We start from the raw sequence: 17,247 nt of genomic DNA, 5'->3' as shown, positions 1-17,247 counted from the left end.
TTTTATTATTATTCTCTAGTCATCTCTATTGGATATCATACTAAGATATGGCTTGGAATGGCAGTAGACGAACACATGTCTGAATCTTGACCTGCAAGGATGAAAGACCTGTAACGGGCTGATGCCCGCCATAGGGATTCTGGTGCCCATCATCCATTTTTACTGCAGTAAGAACTGTAACGGGTCGATGCCCGCCATATGGATCTCGGTGCCCATTATCCACTTTTACTGCAGTAAGATCACGTGACTCGAAGAACCTTCATCCTCGACTCCACGTCGACCTTCTTACAACCCTTAAGGATTTTGTACACAGTTTGTGACCTAGCTAGTTCTGAATCTAAGATTAGCTTTAGCCCTTCACATATAAAATCCTTCCTCTAACGAGAGTAAAACCCACGAACTGACGATACGAAAGCGCTCTCAGAAAGCATCTGATTGAGCCACCCACGAATACGAATAGCTCTTGGAAAGCATCCAATCGAGCAACCCTACGATAACGAAAGCCTCATCATGACGGCAAGTGAACCTTCGAGTCCACCCGAAAAGGCTAGGACACTGATGTAGTACTTCACCTAAGCCAGCATCACGACCGACGAGAGAATTAGAAGACTTGAGGAATTAGTGGTTCGGTCCCACGAATAGGCCGTTCCCAAGGTACCCACGGAACCACAAGGCATGACAATTGAACCAACCCCGGAAAGCCACCTTACTCGACGACCACGACCCCGCCTTCCTGACCTAATGATGTATAGGAAGCATCTGACTAGCCATCTTGGAGAATCACGATGGAAAACAAGCTCCTAGTGGATGGGAATGCCATCGGTTCTCTAAAGAATAGTTCCTATATATATTCTCTTATTTAGAGAAAATGGCCTGGAAGAACACCACCACCTTCGTGAAAATAAGTCGGAACGAAGGCGATCTATATATACTTCTGGAGTACCTTGAGAAGATATACGGTGATCTAAACACTCGCGCACGAGCAGCTCGACGCCTATACTAAATCAAGCAGAAGCCAAGCCAAACCTTCTCAAAATTCCTGCCCTAATTAGAGAAAGAATTCGCCGACGCTGATGTACTTGATTAGCCCGACGAAGCTAAACGACAAGAGTTGCTGAACGCTCTTAATCGAAATATGACCGACGCGCTTAGGAATCGTGGTGTTCCTTATGATTTTCTGGGGCTGGTTAATCGACTCTGTCGATCAACTACGTTGAAAGGACAGGGTTCACACGTTGCACTATATACACTGGAAAAGGGTATGGTTCGTCCTAGATTCTTAGTATATACGTTATGCAAAGTGGTGTGAAATGTGTTCGATTCATATAGCTACTTGAGTTCCTAATATAGTTGTTCCCCTGTGACTCGGGGGTCTGTTTGTTCCGTTCCGGGTTTATGTATGGTATTGCACGATTGCAATATCCATGTTCCGACACTTACCAAGGAATCTATCGGCTACAAGATTTTCGCCATCGGGCAGTGAATCTGCTGAAAGCTTCCGCAGGATCCTTCGTTAATCTTTTCACAAGATCCGAGGTTTTATAAACCAAGTCTTACCCCCGCCCGGTGACCGGTCTTTGCCTACCTCTATGACCACCTCCGTCGCTAGTTCAAGTCGACTAAACTACTGTTCTGTCTTATAGGTATTTAGACCGGATCATCTTTTCAATATGGTATATGCATCATTGTTATGGTTGATTATCTTTTTATTGCCGCTGTCTACTTTGCAGTTTTTCGAAAGTTGTCAAAGGTCCGATACGGGGTTTATGCTGTACGTAAGCAGGATCCATAATGTGTGTATTTGAGCGGGATTTCATCCCTAGATAGACAATCCAGTTTCGTCAACCAATCTGGTTGGACGGTCAAAAAATCTCATTTGACAAAAGTCAATACCAAATCATGACGGGCGGAAGAAATTGCGCTGGGGTATACTACGCGCCTGTATGATCGCTGTAGTTCTAATATATGTCGCTGTGCCCGGCACTATTTCCAAAAGCTGGCGGTTATCATTCGAGGTATAAAAACAGTCCTCAAGAATTATTTTGATGCTTAATGTGCTATTTAACTGACTGGACTATCCTAAATACCAATATGTTTCTATTGGGTAATGCGCCATTGTGTTGGTCGCAGTACTGAATTATCAGCTTCTCAACCTGTGATGTAAGCTCTGTTGAAATTCCTTCCGCCCTTGATCGAAGCTCCTCGGCCTACCATAGATCAATATATGGAATTGAAATCATGCAACAATCTTTGCCCGAGCAGCTCGTCTTAATATGTTGATTAGGCTTAAAGCCCGGGTCAGTTCCGATTGGATAAGAGAAAGAGAACTGCTGAAAATACAAGTCTCAATGAGAAGCGATATCGGCACCTATCGGGATATATCCTTCAGCCAGAATAAGCTAGCGGTAACTTACCGCTGGCGACTGATAGATCACATCTCTGTGACTGGCGTACGTAACTGTGCGCTAAGCTGCGGCTACGGTATATATGATTTAGGGGGAATGAATAGGAACACATATCTACATCAATCAATCAACTTTCGCTTTAGAAGCATGAACATGGTACCTAGCTGGTGATACCAATACTGATACTTAGAGTTGGTAGTGATCTAAGCAACAACTATGTTTATGGGTTTAACAAACGGTAGGGACAGCAGGAGTGGCAAGAGCTGATGTTGTATTTGAAGAAATTGTGGTTTGTTTCACGGCGCTGGTGGCGCTGGTAGAGATAACATGCTGCTAGAGAACTGGATGTTCTAATTCCACTGATATATGAGCTGCGCATCTCCTTTTCTAATCTAGCAAAACCTTGCATCCTTCGGCACTCATCACTATAATTGTAAGAGCTTGTTTCTCCTCTCTAGGTGGAACACTAGATGCTTCAGGTGGTAATCTGAGCTCGGGAAATGTCTGAATGATCCGTATAATTGTATACGAAGCTTCTACCAGTGCGAATTCCTCTGTGGATTCAGTCAGCCTATGCGTTATCTAGACTCCCGCAATAAAATAAATACTTACTATATAGGCATATCCTTGGCCCACCATGGAGAGGTATAAATCCCTAGCCAATACCTTCTAGCTCTTGACCCAGCCATCTCTCGGGACGAAAGTCGTTTACATCTTCACCATACAAGCTCCGCAGTCTGTGCATATGGTAGACTAAGTAGCCAACCCCCGTGCCTTTACGTATAAGTACCGGCGATTTTCCATCCGGGCCTCCTCCGCTTGGTATGATTGCCGTTTTAGCGGCCACTCGAACGTTTATTGGAAGTTGCGGATATAGTCATTAAGCCGAATAGAAAGTAAAAATGAGCAGACGTCTAAATTTCATGGTTATTTTATAATAGGCTTACTTTCATTAATCACACATCGGAGATACTTCATTTTGTTGATCTTTGCCCAAGTCAATACAGGTGAACCTCCAGTAGTCAGTTGGATCTCAGAGCGAAGTTTAGCGAGAGTTTCGGGATATCGCACAAGAAGGAAGAATGCCCATGATATGAGACATGCTGTCGTATCCCTTCCTGCAATTAGAACATTGACTAATTAATCCCTCACGAGCGCAGCATCCTGCAACTCCTTATAAAGGTCAATAATGAATGCGTGCTTCCCCGACGCTGCTTCTTCGCCGTTCTTTTCCATGTCATTTAGGGCAATATGTACGAAATAAGTCGCATATTGTTTGATAACAGCATAAGCTGCCCTGAACTTAGCAGGCTTCCATATCCATTCAAAATCAGCAAGACGAAGCCTAAGGGCACTAAATGCTATATTGATCAAATAGCCCTCTTTAATTTACAATACCAAGAGTTTCTGACTAAACGGCTGACTGCCATATCTCATCCCCCTGGGCCCAAAGCTCCGCGGGTGGCATAGCTGTAAGCATGGGATAAAGCTCTGGGATCACCGAGTCCGCAGCAACTCGGAAATATCCTGGATATTCTCCCTCTTCCACTTCGCTCGAATGATCAAAGTTCATATCTAACGCGTACACCCATGGCAGGTCACTGTTCATGGACTCCACAGCGGCAGTATCAGCAAGTAGACACAGGCCCACATCTAATCCTGGAGCCACGCCCTCAGTTTCTAGGTACCCATAGTATGATCTGGCTCGTATTAGTGATCTGTATTAACAACATTGAAATTCCAAGGATGATCTTACCGTTGAATCTGCTGATGAGTAGCACCATGTAATTCCGGATCCTCAAAGCGAGGCATCAAGCATTTATCCATGATCTTCTGACCGCCAGCGGACCTTTCTATCGATAAATCTGTTCGGAAAGTAATGAAACCGAAGTCATCGAATTCATTATCTTCCACGACCTGGACGACTGCATCATCGGCTATTTTGAATATATCTTTTGGAGGGGCAGGGGGCATGCCCTTTCTCTCGCGACTTAATCTTTGTTCCTCGAACAATTTCGCGAATGAGATAATTGTGCGAGCTCGAACATTGTCGAAGGGGATCAAATCTAAATCAATTTGGCGGATTTGCTGAGTTAGTGAGAGATGGTTAGTACGAATTAATGGAGGGTTCCATGGAAGTTCGAAGGTGGTCATAGCTTACCACCTCCGGTATTTGACGCAAGTCATCCTCGGTTATGGTTTGAAGTCGCTCTTCGGTCCATCCGGGTGGTAAAGAAGACATCTCCGGCGGATAAACTTAAAGCCTTTGATATTCAATGTCTTGGTGAATGATCCTGGTAAGGTGACTTTGGGCGAGGAAACTTTTCTTGCGTGAACTTTGATATCTTTTCTTCTTTTCAATTCTTGGAAGAGTCTTCGCGGATCATTTTTCTCGGCGACAATAAAGGAGATGAAAGGTCGTTTTCGGTGGTCGTAAAATTTGCGTCCGTCTCCCCTCTTGCGTTCACGTAAATATGGTTGACTGGACCACGTAAAAATTTGCCGTTCATGAAGCTTCAACAAAGAAGGAACAAGGCTGTGTGTCTCCTCCTCGATGGGGCCGTAATGATAAGGAGACGATGAAGTTTCACCTCGGAGAAACTTTTTATTCAGTTCGAGTAGAGCAGTAAAATCAGTAGAGAGATTCCAATTTTGGATGTCTTGTGGGAGCTCGGCCATAGTAGATATTGTGTCCAGTGACAAGAAGGAGGGAAAGGAGCTGATGTTTAAATAGCACCGAAATACCTTTGGAGTCTGTTCATCAAGTATCAACAAGGTGATCAATTCACCTCTCTCCCTCAATTCATCACTCTCCCTCAATTCATCATTCTCCCTCAATTCATCACAAATATGCCCGAGTTGTTTTTCAAAGTACCTTGCCTAGCGATAGTCAGTATTCTACACAGCTCGTGGTCCTTGATCAGCCAAACATACGCCGGCGGCCCAGGCCTTCTCCATGATTGCAATGAAAACGGAGGCAGATATTGGTTCATCTTCTACTGGTAGGTATTTACAACTGCTTACCATCTGGCCTTCTAATGCTGGAAGGCCTCAATGTCCATAGGTCTGTTTAAATGTAGATTCATATCCTTTATGTTGGCCACATTTGTAATTGGAGACTACGAGTATGAAGAGAACCTTGAAACTACCTACGTAGGCTGGTTTATTAAGACACGCAACTAAGCACATTCTGGTGACGTTCCACAACAGCAATAATTCTCCGACAAGATCATATTTCATGCCACCCGCTCCCCAAGGTATAGAAAAAGTTGAGGTGGTCCAACAATCTGACAGGTTCCGCCACGAATTTCAACACCCATTTCAAGATTGATGCTATCATTCCCAATACCAAATCCACAAAGAGACATGACTCTTGAACAGAACAAATGCTCCACAAGAGAACATAAGTACAGTGCTGTGTCATCCGTCTATCGGATTGAATGGTGAAATTATGGAAAGCGCTCTTCCTGGAACCGAGCCTCTATGTCTTAGTTTTCTTCTCTAGCTGGTTTCTCTTCCCGAAATATCTCGTCCCTCTTATAGAACTCCTTCATTAATTGTGGTCTTTTTAAAGCCTCAAGGCACAGTGATGAGCTAAGTGCTCCGTTGCTTGTTTCGTGACATGGTATGGAATTCCAGCTATGGCCATCTTGACAAGGACTTGCCTGGCCCGAGTGGCCCAAACCATCTAAATACCATCGAATTCATCATTGCGATCTCCTGGTGTCAAACTATTGGGGAGGCATGGTGCATCTGGGATACCAGAGGCGCTGAGTTGGTTGTAGATTCCTGCATTAGATGCATAGGTACCTATAGATACTTTGTCATGGCAGAATGTACACTGCAGTTGAGTGATATAAATTTGTGAAAAGTGACAGGTGTTTTGGTGTGGTTGAATTGTTAAAAGTAGAAGTAAAGTGAATCTGATACCCTCATCTCCGTGCGCTACCGCCAGAAAGAATGGGCTGTCGATATATCGACTTGTCTCATTCATCATCGATAATGATCATTGAGGGCTGCCGCGGTTGCTATAACCACGTCCCCAACCTTGGAGAACTTCCAATTAGAGGTAGAAGAAATCAAGATACTTTGAAAATATGAAATTATCCCCAGGGGAAGATGAAACACAGCAAGGTTCCCAGTGAGTACTAGGAAGTATTTGCAGCATAATTGAAGAGAATATATTCGATCTTCGTCCAAGGTTGTTTGTAGTCATATAGAAGCGAGAGTATCGTGGCGGAATTCATAAGCCTTGAAAACTTCGAATGTAATTGGTGCCACCGAGTCAGATTGGTCTCAGCCCAGCAGCTATATCTCACCTATACTCTGATGGGTAAAATTATGGCGCCAAAGAAGTGCAGGTGGAATTATTGTCACTAGTGGTCCTTTAGTGGGAGTTAGGCTCATAGCTACCCGATTGTTCCTAGATAGAAGTTAAAAGGCGAATTACTTGAAACAGTTCTGTATCAACCTTGGAACTTTGGAAGTTCAGGGAGAACTCCGCCCTATCACTGGTGAGATTTTACTCTGGTGGTCTCTGAATTAAGGGCTGACTTCTGTCTCGAGATACGGACACTAATGCATCGAGGAGGTTCATCGACCAAAACGTTCGATGATACATTGAAAAGGGTAATATAATAGCCCGTAGTTATTGATGCAAGATTTGCTATCCAAGGACAGCTATGATACTTGAATGTCAGACTGGATTCATAAGGGATGCTCAAGGTTACATGATGATGCCGTGCTCGTCGATGAAGGCTAACTTCCTGTGATACGGATAAAGAAGGGCTGTCTATACTACGCTTAAATAAAGTAATTTGAAAACAAGCTTGGAAGGATGTAAAGAGGTGTGAGCTAAATGCTTTAGTGAGAATTGAACAGGATGTGATCCATCCTTGGCAGCAAGTAATACCTAGGTAGGAGGAGTCAATATGTACAGAATAAAGTGGGAACGCCGAGCATTACACTAATTGAATTGGCGTTTACTTGCCAGTCAGTTCTTATTTGGCTACAAATGAGCCCAAGGTATGATACGAACCATTCTTTGCTGGAGGATATCAAAGATTGCTATGAATCTGTATTGATTGAGCAGGTTGGTAGGATAATCACCATATTACAGCTCAAATATAAGTAGACAGAGTCATGTGTCGAGATGAAGGAGCTTGTATTATCGTGAAAAGTTGATATTTGCTCTTAGCCAATAGAAAGCCCAAAATAGTCGACTCGAACCCTTCTGATCCCCTCTTTAATCCTGTCGTCCCTTCAGTAACCGCTGAGTGACCTTATCCTTCTCAATAATCCACACTTGGGCACCCCAACCGGAGAGGGCATCTCGGTCCACAGCGCTCAGTAGCGCTTGGGAAATGGTTTCGAAGAGGTCCTCGGGAGCCTATAGTTCAATTAGCTCGTGATTTGATTAACAAAAAAGAATTATAGTGACTTACAAGATCCGGCTCCCACAGACCCTCGCAGGTACCGAAGAGCTGATCGCTAGCGGTTCCAGCCACAATGAAGTCCTTGGCAAAGTCGATACAGCCGATGCTATCAAATCCGCAGATAAACGGCTTTCCTGTTGTTTGGTTGATACCAGCCAATACAGGACTGACAAAGAAGGGACCGAAACGCTTCTCATATAACGATGAGCTGACCAGGTTGGCCAAGGTCTGGGGTGCGATATCGCGCTCCTCTCGCAAGCGGTACATGTTGACCTTGAAGCGGAAAAGATCAGAGACGGTGTTGACATCAGTAGCCAATCCAGTCAGGCCAAGGTAGGTAGACGGGGCGTAGTTGAAAATCTTGGGAAAGTTGTTGGAAACAGTCAAGGCTTGCATGCCCAGGCGGAGATCACAGGCGATGGCGACACAGTCCTTGCCCACCATGGCGACACAGGCACCGCCATCTAGAATGAGGGTCAGTATTTGAATGAATTGCGAGAAAGAGAGACTTTTTCTGCGTACTTATGTCGAAGGGAGAGCCCTGGCGATGGAAGAAGGTCAGCTTTGAGGTCCAGCGGCTCAGAAAGGTCGGGGAAAGGGATCCATTTGCCTACCATTATTGCGATTCTTTTTATTCAATTCTGGTAGCCTGGTATATTTCTCCAAGCTTGACGAGAAGAAATAAAGCAAAATAATGACAGGTCAGAAGGGTTGAGGTGGGTGATGAAAGAGGTTGGAGTTGATGATGGGGAGCTTGTTAGGTACGCGAGTGACAGAGCTCGGATGACGCCGCCCGCGGCGCTGCCTATCTGGTTCGACTGCGGCCTTCGACTGCGTTCTTTCTCTCACTCATCGCTCATTATTTACTCAATTTACTTCTGCATCTTACATTGTAGTTCTTTGATTATTCTGGATCTCTCTGCTTACTTTACAAATTATCCAACAAGTCTCGAATAGCTCAACCATGAGCGCCCACGTCGTGGTACTGGACGCCACAGCCAGGCGGGCAACAATCAAAACAACACCGGCCAAATATTTAACGGATATTCTACAAGAGGCCTGCTCGAAACTTGGCTACAATTCTAACCAATACGGGTTGAAGTGTGTCTCTACAGTCCCTGTTGAGTCTGATCGCAATGACGCTGACTGTAGGCTTTAGGCACAATCGCAAGCAACTAGATCTTTCCCTCTCATTTCGTCTCTCTGGTCTTAGCAGCGGTGCTAAGCTTGAGCTTGTTCAGCTCTCTCGCTCACCATCCGTTGTCACTGTCGCCCTCCAGCTTCCAGAGTCTGAAGCACGCGGGGCTCCAAATTCCCGCATAATCGACAAGTTTCCCAGCACGACTACACTATGGTTAGTGCTACGCAAGTTCGAAGCGGGAGTTGCCGGTAGTGGACCATTGCGAAACCTCACAGCGCGCGGAGTGTCTTCCAGCACCGTTTCTAACAATTTACGTCTGTTCTACGAGATACCTGTGCTTCAGATTATGGGACGCGAGCTATCAAGCTTTACAGACCTGCAGAAATCTCTCGCCCAGTTAGGCTTTAACGATGGTAATCTGCTTATTCGACTAAGCTTCCGTCGCACAGAGGAGCCTCTTGACGAAGCTATGCCAAAAATTGCGGAATACTTTAAATCAACAGGTGATGATACACCACCTCCTGTGAAAACCCAAGCCTCCGATATTACGATGGCAGAGGAAACCCTCGAAAATCTCCCACAGCAACCTACAATTCCGGCATCATCTGAATCTACAAGCGAACAACCTGTGCCGTCAGCGACGAGCCAGGATTCTGCGATCTCAGAAGCTCGTTCAGATCAAGCTATCTTGACCTCAAACCGACCTGTTACCGTTTTTTCTCCTCCATCGGATGACACTCCTTCGTCAGCACAAATACCATACAATGAAGACGATTATGTTCCCTCGATAGAACATGCAAAAAGCCACCAACGGATACTCCAACAATCGTCCCGCAATAAGCGCTTACCTACAGACGCTGAAATAGCTGCCAAAGAAGCTGCGGACGAGAAAAGACGGGCTGGAATTCAAGAAGTGGATGTAAAAGTCCGCTTCCCCGACCAGAGTCAGGTAGTTGCTAAATTTGGCCCTTCAGATACCGGCCAGTCACTGTATGATTTTGTCCGCAGCTGTCTGGTACCGGAATTTGTTGCAGAGAAGTTTGTTTTGAACGCCTTTGTGAGCTCCGCACATGCAAATGTGATACCCGAGTCCAACAAGTCACTTCTAATCAAGAACCTGGGTCTGGCTGGCCGTGTCCTTGTCAATTTCACGTGGGCTGAAACAGCTGCGGCAGCAGTTCGCCAGCGCCAAACGGAAATCCTACGCCAGGAACTCCGTAGTCAGGCTCGCGAATTGAAGGTCGAACAGCCGCCGCCTGTGGAGGAATCGCCGGTTTCGAAGACAAACGAAGCAGGCCCTAGTGCTACCGCCGAAGGCAGCAAGCCTGCCGGAACTCGAAAGAGTGGTGTGCCCAAATGGCTGAAGCTGCCAGGGCAGAAACGTTAGAAGACGGATAAATCATGAATGATGCGTGATTCTAGATGATCTGGATCCCCGCAATTTAAGCGCAGATGCATTGTTTGGACCTTTTATCGGATACCTTGAATATGTCTCTAGATTCTCGATAGCTATGTAGTCGAATAGCATTAAATCGATGTAATGCTTGCTCTAAATTAACCCATTTACCCATCAAGGTACCGAGTATTCACCGCGGAGGGCGTACTAGCTAACAGTTGATAACCTCAAGACTCCATTCAAAACCTTTGAGCGAGAACTTCGGAACTACTGGGGGCAGAAGTACCTCAGATTACCCGTATATTGTCTCTTGAATTCAATCAACCATTGGCTACGTAGATATGAAAAGTAGACTTTACGCAAACTACAATGCACAATTGTTGAATTGAAACAATGTTTTCATTATGGTTTCTCTTCCACAAGAGGGAAGTGATCCCACTTTTGCCATCCCCGGTGGTCACAAAACTCCCATATTTCCGATCCGCAAGCCATACGCTAATTGGCGGTCAAAATTCATATCAGACCGGCCAGCGTAGGAATAGAAGAAGGCTTCGGTATTTTTTTCGTTCCTGATCCATTGCGCGCTCCAGGTATTCGAGTCGTTAAACGAAAAGAGATAAAAAGGTTCCGGAATGGAGCATTTAGTGACCCTGGACACGACGGGACTCGGCGATGACACGCTGCATGTCCTCGACCTTTCGCTTACCGCGGACAAAGGTACCGAGCTGGAATTGATGTTAGTTATTTTGCCCAAAGGTACTGATTGTATACCCATCTGTTTGCTAGTTGGATTGATAGAGTTTGTGGTGGTGTGGTTGGGTACTGGAGAGTATCATGAAGATTAAACAAACAAGCACAGCCTGGGTTGACTAGGATTTTCCAAGGTGGCAAATTTGTCAAAAGCGTCATGTGAAACTCCCAATAGTCCAGTCACATATTCCCGCAATATACCGATCGTGTCCAACAAGCAAAACAGGGTAGGGTGGAATATATTGGTATAAACGTACGCGCTTCTTAGCGAGCTTGCGGGCACGCTTGTCCTGAGCGTTTCTCAACAACTCAATGACACGGCGCTCATAGGGGGCAAGACCGACGACCTCACGGGCAATCTCGCGGACGAACTGGGTGCGGCGAGAAGATTGGCCCTTGGAACGGCTGATCTTAGTCTTGGGGGTGTTAAGGGCGGTGGTTTTCTAGAGTTGCTCAGTCAGTCAAATTATCTCAATGTATTTCATTTGTAGGCATCCTGCTCCTCCAGTTATCTTTTTTGAGTCGGATTAGCTTAAATTCTCAAGCCGAGTTGGTGTTGCCAGATGCATGGTCAAATGTCTGTCCGTATCCAGAATCGTCGAAAATTTCCATCACATATCTTCAATGTGTCATAGTGTCCACCTCTTTTCTTCAATTCCTCCTTGAGGCCCATATTGATCGTATATTGGATTGTTGAGAGCGACATTTGACCATGAGATACAGACTCGACCCAACTCAAGAGCGAGAGAAAAAAAAGTTTGACCGATTGATAAAAAAAGACCGGAAGCAGAGATGCCAATAGGAAAGGAATCAAACGTACCCGGCCGCTGTTGGTGCCGACCACGATTCCAGTGCGCTCCTGGGCCATCTCGACGGTTGGTGACTGAAGGGGTTGGCGGAGGTTGTCGATGATAGGGAATGAGGAAGTCGTGTGAAATCACCTAGTGCTCCGGGAACCGCACAGCCCAAGTCTTGGCGCCGATTTGGTAGGCGAGTAGCTAGGGCTTAGGGCTTATTAGTCATTAGATGTCTTTACGGCCTGAGGCAAAAAGGTTATTTTACCCTCACGTGAACATGGTATATGTCCTTTCAAAACACCATAGGAGGGCTTCTACCTGCATAGATACATCCAACAATTGTTGGAAATGATTAGTTTGCATGATGATTATAAAAAGCTGCTTTAGGCGGTCAGATTCTAATGGAAATTGGCAGAACAGAAGAAGTTTGGACCGCAGAATCAATGTTATTGCTCCTTAGTCAAAGTGACATTAAGAACTATGCTGGTAGGCTCGGTATCCACATGGCAAATGGCAAGGAGTGCTGCGATCCTATAAAACTACATAATTGATACTTCCACCAGTCTCTCACATCTCCACGGACATCACACCATCAAGAGCCTCCTCCCAGCTCTCCATCAAACCTGCGGCGAAAAGTTCAACGTCAGACTCACCAAAGGTAGTACCCATGATGCTCTGGAGTTCTTTTCCTGCGGGATCACTGTGATCTCCAAACATAATGAGATCAGACAAGGAACTCAGTAGGCCCGATTCCGAAATGCGTTTTCTCAAAACTCGGGTGTTCGATCGGACAAGGACAAAAGTCTCCTTCACCAAGGCGTTCAAGCGATCAACTCGTTCCTTGGGAAGCTTTAACAACTTTAAATCCTTGCGAGAAGCGAGATCAACCAGCTTGTTCAGTGCCTTAAGAGTTTCAAGGAGACTGAAGATGGCATGCAAGTATTTCCAATTCGGGGCGTTGGGAGTTTGCTTGTCCAAGGAAGTCGAATTCTCGGTAACAAAAGGAGAGACGTTTGCATCGTTGAGAGTTAGGTAGGCCTTCTTAGCAACGAGCCACTCTTCCACCTGACCAAGAACTTTGTCTACCTGCTCAGACGTGGTGGCCTTAGAACCAGCTATGAACAAGGCAACCTTGAGTAGATCGGAGTGAATCTTGGCTAACTCCTTCTCAATTTCTGTCTGATCAGTCTTTTCGTCGGAGAGGGAAAGAGTAGCAAGATTTGGAAGTTCAGGATCCGGGGATACTGGCTTTCCAAGAGGAATAGCCTCCAGCACAGAGAAAAGCTGGTCAGTAACCCTGTACCAGGCGAGCCAGTTTTCCTTAAAAAAGAAAGACAATAAGTCAGGGTGAAAAAATTAGAATGACTAGAGATAATTCACTCACCTGGGGGCGAGGTCCCGGTTGCGTTGCCTTTTCGACGCTAGGCTTTCCAGGGAATTCGCATATCATGAAACCATCAGAGTCTCTGTGATCCTTAGTTGTGCTGTCGTCATGTGCTATAGGAAAAAATTAGTAAGCAGGCTGGAGGTTGCTTATGAGATATAAAGGTATTGAAACATACCAAGCTCTGCAAATTCCGTCAAAGGCCTTCCCCCGAGTAGTCTCTGGATACGTCGCACCTCCAGAACAAACATTCGGCGGCAGATGTTTCTTTTGAGAGAGTCACCAAGGTTGATAAATCCTTGAGCATTCAAATAGGTCCCCTTAGAGAGTGCATTGGACCGACTCTCCATGGTGCTGAAGTCTGACTTCGAGAAAAATTTGAGAGCGGCGAGAAGTGCCTTGCTTGGGTCGAAATTCGTAACCAGAGCCCCATCAACCGGTGGTGCGCTGTGGGGGTGAATAGTAGCAAGACGCGTGTAAAGATAATGACTAATAGAGCTAAATTGGATTTGTTTGATCGCAAGCTTGCTGAAAGCACTCAACGCAAGAGAGCCCGCTCCGAGCAAGAGGTAGACACGAACCAAAAGTAGGAGTGCCTGGTAGTTGTGTGGAGAGTCGCAAAGAAGATGCTCAAGAATAGCAGCTGCGCGGATCAAAGAAGTTTCTTCGATCTGACCATGTCCCCATACGTCACTCATGAAAAGAAGACCTGTGGAAGCAAGAATACACAGATCGTCTCTAGGAGAGCTTTCAAGGGGATTTGATGCTTCCTGAGATTCGTTCTTGGCCTCCTGATAAAGTTTCAAGCAATTCACGACAAGCTCTTCGATCTTTTGCTTAGATGGCTTTTCATCGGGACCTGAGATGTTCAAACAGTAGTCAAGCTTCAGTGTGTTGATCTTAGATACGAGGCTTTGCTCCTCCTTGCATTCAACAGCATACTTCATAAGCTTGGCCATGGCGTCCCATTTGTTGCTCGTGAAATGTTGCATATCGCTAAATGCGTAGAGTTTATCCTTGTGTTGGTCCCAGTATCGCTGACAGACAAGGACCAAGTCATCCGCAGTCGAAGAGCCATTTAATATGCTAAAGTAAACGACGTTCAAACGAGCTAAAGAAGCATTTCGAGATTTGGGGTCGAATTCAAGGAATTTGTCAATAAACTTCAAGGTATCAGCAGCAAACCTATGCGAGATGTCAGTCCAGTTCTATTAGTAAAGCAGCGCTGGCAAACAAACTCTGGTTCCTTGATGAATTTTGTGCTTTGAGCTAGCACTTCCCAAATAGCCCACTGGTCAACCGCTGTAATGGCCTTTCGCGCACTCTCGTCTTTCGGATCTACTGGAACAGTATAAAGTGTCTTCACGAAAGATGAAGCCTTATCCCACTGCTTAGAGGACCCAAGATGTTTCGCTTTGTCAATTAAAAGGATTGGATCTTTTTGAAGAATACGTGAGTTCAGTCCCACGTTATCGCTGTCCAGAATTCGCACAGCTTCTTCAGAGCGATCTTGTGATTTGAGAATTTCCATGAGCAAAAGCACCTCTTCAACGGATTCAATTCCATATGACTGGTTCTGCGAATGAGCCTTGTAAATATCAATATTAGTGTTCCAATTCATATCTATCAGCCTTTTCAAAACGTACTGGGGAGTCAATTGGAGTATCGGCGGCCGCTTTCGTGATCATGCGATATGCCAATGTGCCAAAAAGCTTACGATCGCCGTCCGATGCAGATTCATCTTTGGAGATCAGAAGGCTGTAAAAGATGGACCAAAAATGGTATTTCCTATCCCGGAAGTTGTTGCGGAGACTCGAAGAAGCCTGTATAGTAGTCACATTTTAGCATTCAATGCGTCATTCCAACCTGAACCGTATTCTAAGAGACTGACCTTTTGCGCAGACTTCCAGTCATTGATGCGATTTGCTTCGGTTAACCATCTAATGTGGAGCTGAAGGTCCTGCGGTTTGGCCTTGGCGGCCTTCTCCCAGAGCGCATTCCGAATATCACGATGCTCATTCATAGTGATGAGAGTCGAGTACATCATTGCAACGGTATCAACATCGGTAATAGGCGGCTCAGAATTGCATAGTTTGAGAGTCTCTGTAACCCCACGCTGCCGAGAGACATCATCCGCATACCGAGAAAGAATGTTTGCCTTCCATGCCTATTGGTGGTGCGGTCAGTGAGGCTCGAGGGTCGAGTATTGGGTGCCAAATGAGCATTAAAGCCCAATTGAATCAAATTTGGATCATTAGTTACCCTCAAGAAATGAGTATTCTCTCCCTTCTTTATGCGCTTTTCAACCAGCTGTAGGGCCAGCTTCAAATTCTGCCCGTCAATGGCATCTCGGATTTGATTATTGCGCCGCTGAATAACAGCATCTCCGAAGAGGCTAGGGGGCATCCCTATTCAGAAATTTATCAGCCCAGGCCAATTAGGATATTTTATTATTGGTGAGGTGCTGAGCACAAACTTAAAAAAAAATGGATAATGTCGAGGAAAGTAAACAGATACTTACATCTTATCGGTTCGTTCAGACATCGAGGCAGTTCTTAAGGCGGTGAGAGTGGGAGCGGTGAGAGCGGAAAGGTGAGGGGTAATACGGCTGTTCCAAGACTCTGCAAATACGATGCCACCTACTTCGTCACAGCCTCGATACTTCCGAGGCTATCTCTATTCAAAATTATCTTGTAAGCTAAAATCCGATACCATGGACTAAAAGAAACTTGGGCAATTACCTACCTAGGTAGAGACTATCTAGGTATTACTCTTCTCGGTATATCCAGATGGGTACAATTGAGCGACTTTGGGAGTGGACAAGTTAGGTATAGTGCCGATGTGGATAAGGATTGAACTTTCCAACTTGGAATTAGGCACAGACATTTTAAGACTGAGAACCATACTAATACATGTGTCCTATGATGCACTCGTGGACAGGTCTACGAGCGTATAATAGGCGGAGGGGATTTATTTAGAACCTGATGAAGGAGCAGCCTTTTGGTTCAACTATTGATTTGTTAGCGGATATACAAATCTTTCAGCTTAGTTCATGATGCATGACCTTGAAGCTGATAAGTATTAATTGGAAACTATCTTCACATACCCAGTTTTTCTTGCAGTCACGATAAGCCCTAAATACAGACATTAGTCTGGGAGGATCAAGGGGTGATGGCCAAGGATGAGAAAAACATGTTATGTACAACGGATAGACATCAAGCAAGAATGCTCGGCTTGAAGACACATGTAATAGCGGACGTGAACTTACTGGAAGTAGTCATGGCACATTTCACGATCGAAGGCATTGCGCTTCATGCATTTGAGACTCCGATCTGCGAAATCTTGGCAGGGGTCATAGTATTGGCTGGCACTTTTGCTAAAGAATTATGTTAGTCACAGTCGTATTTCAAGTACAGCATTTATGTCAAGGAGATTGATCGAGTAAGCGCAGTTAGGAAGATGTCCTAAGTTGTTATTGGAAATGATCATATAGGTGGCATCACACAGAGTTTCGAGCTCAAAGGATTCATATGACAATCAACAAAGGAGCCCATGAAACAGCTATGGGTTCCTCAAATCCCAGGAATATTGTACAGCAGTTCACACTTACTGGACCATTCTCCGCTCAGCTTTCTCCCAAGCTTTGGTCTGATTGTCATTCTGAGAGGATTCGGGGGATTCAGTGGACATATTGAATACCTAGATGTGTTCCAGAGGTCGTATGAGGTTCTAATTCATAAGATAATGAAAAATGACACCTATCTCTAGGTATGTAGATGGAATTTGGAGGGAAAGAATGCCAAAGAGTCAAGTTTAGAAAGCACCGGAGGTTTGGATAGTGGATTCGAAGTCTTGGCGTGGAGATGGTCTAGTACATACTACAACCTCAACAATATTTATTAGTTACTGTCAAGTTTTAACAGTTTAAATTGAAAGTTC

The 17,247-nt window shown here is 45.2% G+C and overlaps 7 protein-coding genes across 7 annotated transcripts; 1 reads left to right on the top strand and 6 right to left on the bottom strand.

The window, feature by feature from the left end:
• Positions 1–2,792: 2,792 nt before the first annotated feature.
• Positions 2,793–3,044, bottom strand: N7495_000431 (Cytochrome P450 E-class CYP52; the record flags this gene model as incomplete). Its single annotated transcript, XM_057203101.1, has 2 exons — positions 2,793–2,957; positions 3,018–3,044. 2 exons carry the CDS (start codon positions 3,042–3,044, stop codon positions 2,793–2,795), a joined length of 192 nt encoding a protein of 63 aa, XP_057067174.1.
• Positions 3,045–3,816: 772 nt separating this feature from the next.
• N7495_000430 (uncharacterized protein) lies at positions 3,817–4,687 on the bottom strand (the record flags this gene model as incomplete). Its single annotated transcript, XM_057203100.1, has 3 exons — positions 4,567–4,687; positions 4,162–4,493; positions 3,817–4,105 (listed from the first exon to the last, which is right to left on the bottom strand). Exons 1-3 carry the CDS (start codon positions 4,645–4,647, stop codon positions 3,817–3,819), a joined length of 702 nt encoding a protein of 233 aa, XP_057067173.1. The 5' UTR covers positions 4,648–4,687.
• Positions 4,688–7,650: 2,963 nt separating this feature from the next.
• pup3 (proteasome core particle subunit beta 3) lies at positions 7,651–8,457 on the bottom strand (the record flags this gene model as incomplete). Its single annotated transcript, XM_057203099.1, has 4 exons — positions 7,651–7,794; positions 7,850–8,304; positions 8,363–8,381; positions 8,455–8,457. The coding sequence occupies 4 exons, from the start codon at positions 8,455–8,457 to the stop codon at positions 7,651–7,653; spliced, it is 621 nt and encodes a 206-aa protein (XP_057067172.1).
• A 347-nt stretch (positions 8,458–8,804) lies between these two features.
• Positions 8,805–10,368, top strand: N7495_000428 (putative UBX domain protein; the record flags this gene model as incomplete). The annotated part of the gene is made up of 2 exons (XM_057203098.1): positions 8,805–8,941; positions 9,000–10,368. 2 exons carry the CDS (start codon positions 8,805–8,807, stop codon positions 10,366–10,368), a joined length of 1,506 nt encoding a protein of 501 aa, XP_057067171.1.
• A 650-nt stretch (positions 10,369–11,018) lies between these two features.
• N7495_000427 (60S ribosomal protein eL36) lies at positions 11,019–11,995 on the bottom strand (the record flags this gene model as incomplete). The annotated part of the gene is made up of 3 exons (XM_057203097.1): positions 11,019–11,102; positions 11,385–11,570; positions 11,948–11,995. The coding sequence occupies 3 exons, from the start codon at positions 11,993–11,995 to the stop codon at positions 11,019–11,021; spliced, it is 318 nt and encodes a 105-aa protein (XP_057067170.1).
• A 496-nt stretch (positions 11,996–12,491) lies between these two features.
• N7495_000426 (MDM20/NAA25 family protein) lies at positions 12,492–15,714 on the bottom strand (the record flags this gene model as incomplete). The annotated part of the gene is made up of 7 exons (XM_057203096.1): positions 12,492–13,244; positions 13,309–13,421; positions 13,487–14,493; positions 14,547–14,896; positions 14,955–15,131; positions 15,200–15,411; positions 15,450–15,714. 7 exons carry the CDS (start codon positions 15,712–15,714, stop codon positions 12,492–12,494), a joined length of 2,877 nt encoding a protein of 958 aa, XP_057067169.1.
• An 858-nt stretch (positions 15,715–16,572) lies between these two features.
• Positions 16,573–16,998, bottom strand: N7495_000425 (uncharacterized protein; the record flags this gene model as incomplete). The annotated part of the gene is made up of 2 exons (XM_057203095.1): positions 16,573–16,684; positions 16,919–16,998. The coding sequence occupies 2 exons, from the start codon at positions 16,996–16,998 to the stop codon at positions 16,573–16,575; spliced, it is 192 nt and encodes a 63-aa protein (XP_057067168.1).
• Between the last annotated feature and the right edge of the window lie 249 nt (positions 16,999–17,247).

This window comes from Penicillium taxi (genome assembly GCF_028828555.1).
Source record: "Penicillium taxi strain IBT 34144 chromosome Unknown utg000001l_segment0_segment0, whole genome shotgun sequence".
Classification (NCBI taxonomy): Eukaryota; Fungi; Ascomycota; class Eurotiomycetes; order Eurotiales; family Aspergillaceae; genus Penicillium; species Penicillium taxi.
The sequence above is the reverse complement of the archived record's forward strand: the minus strand, read 5'-3'. Positions and strand labels throughout refer to the sequence as shown.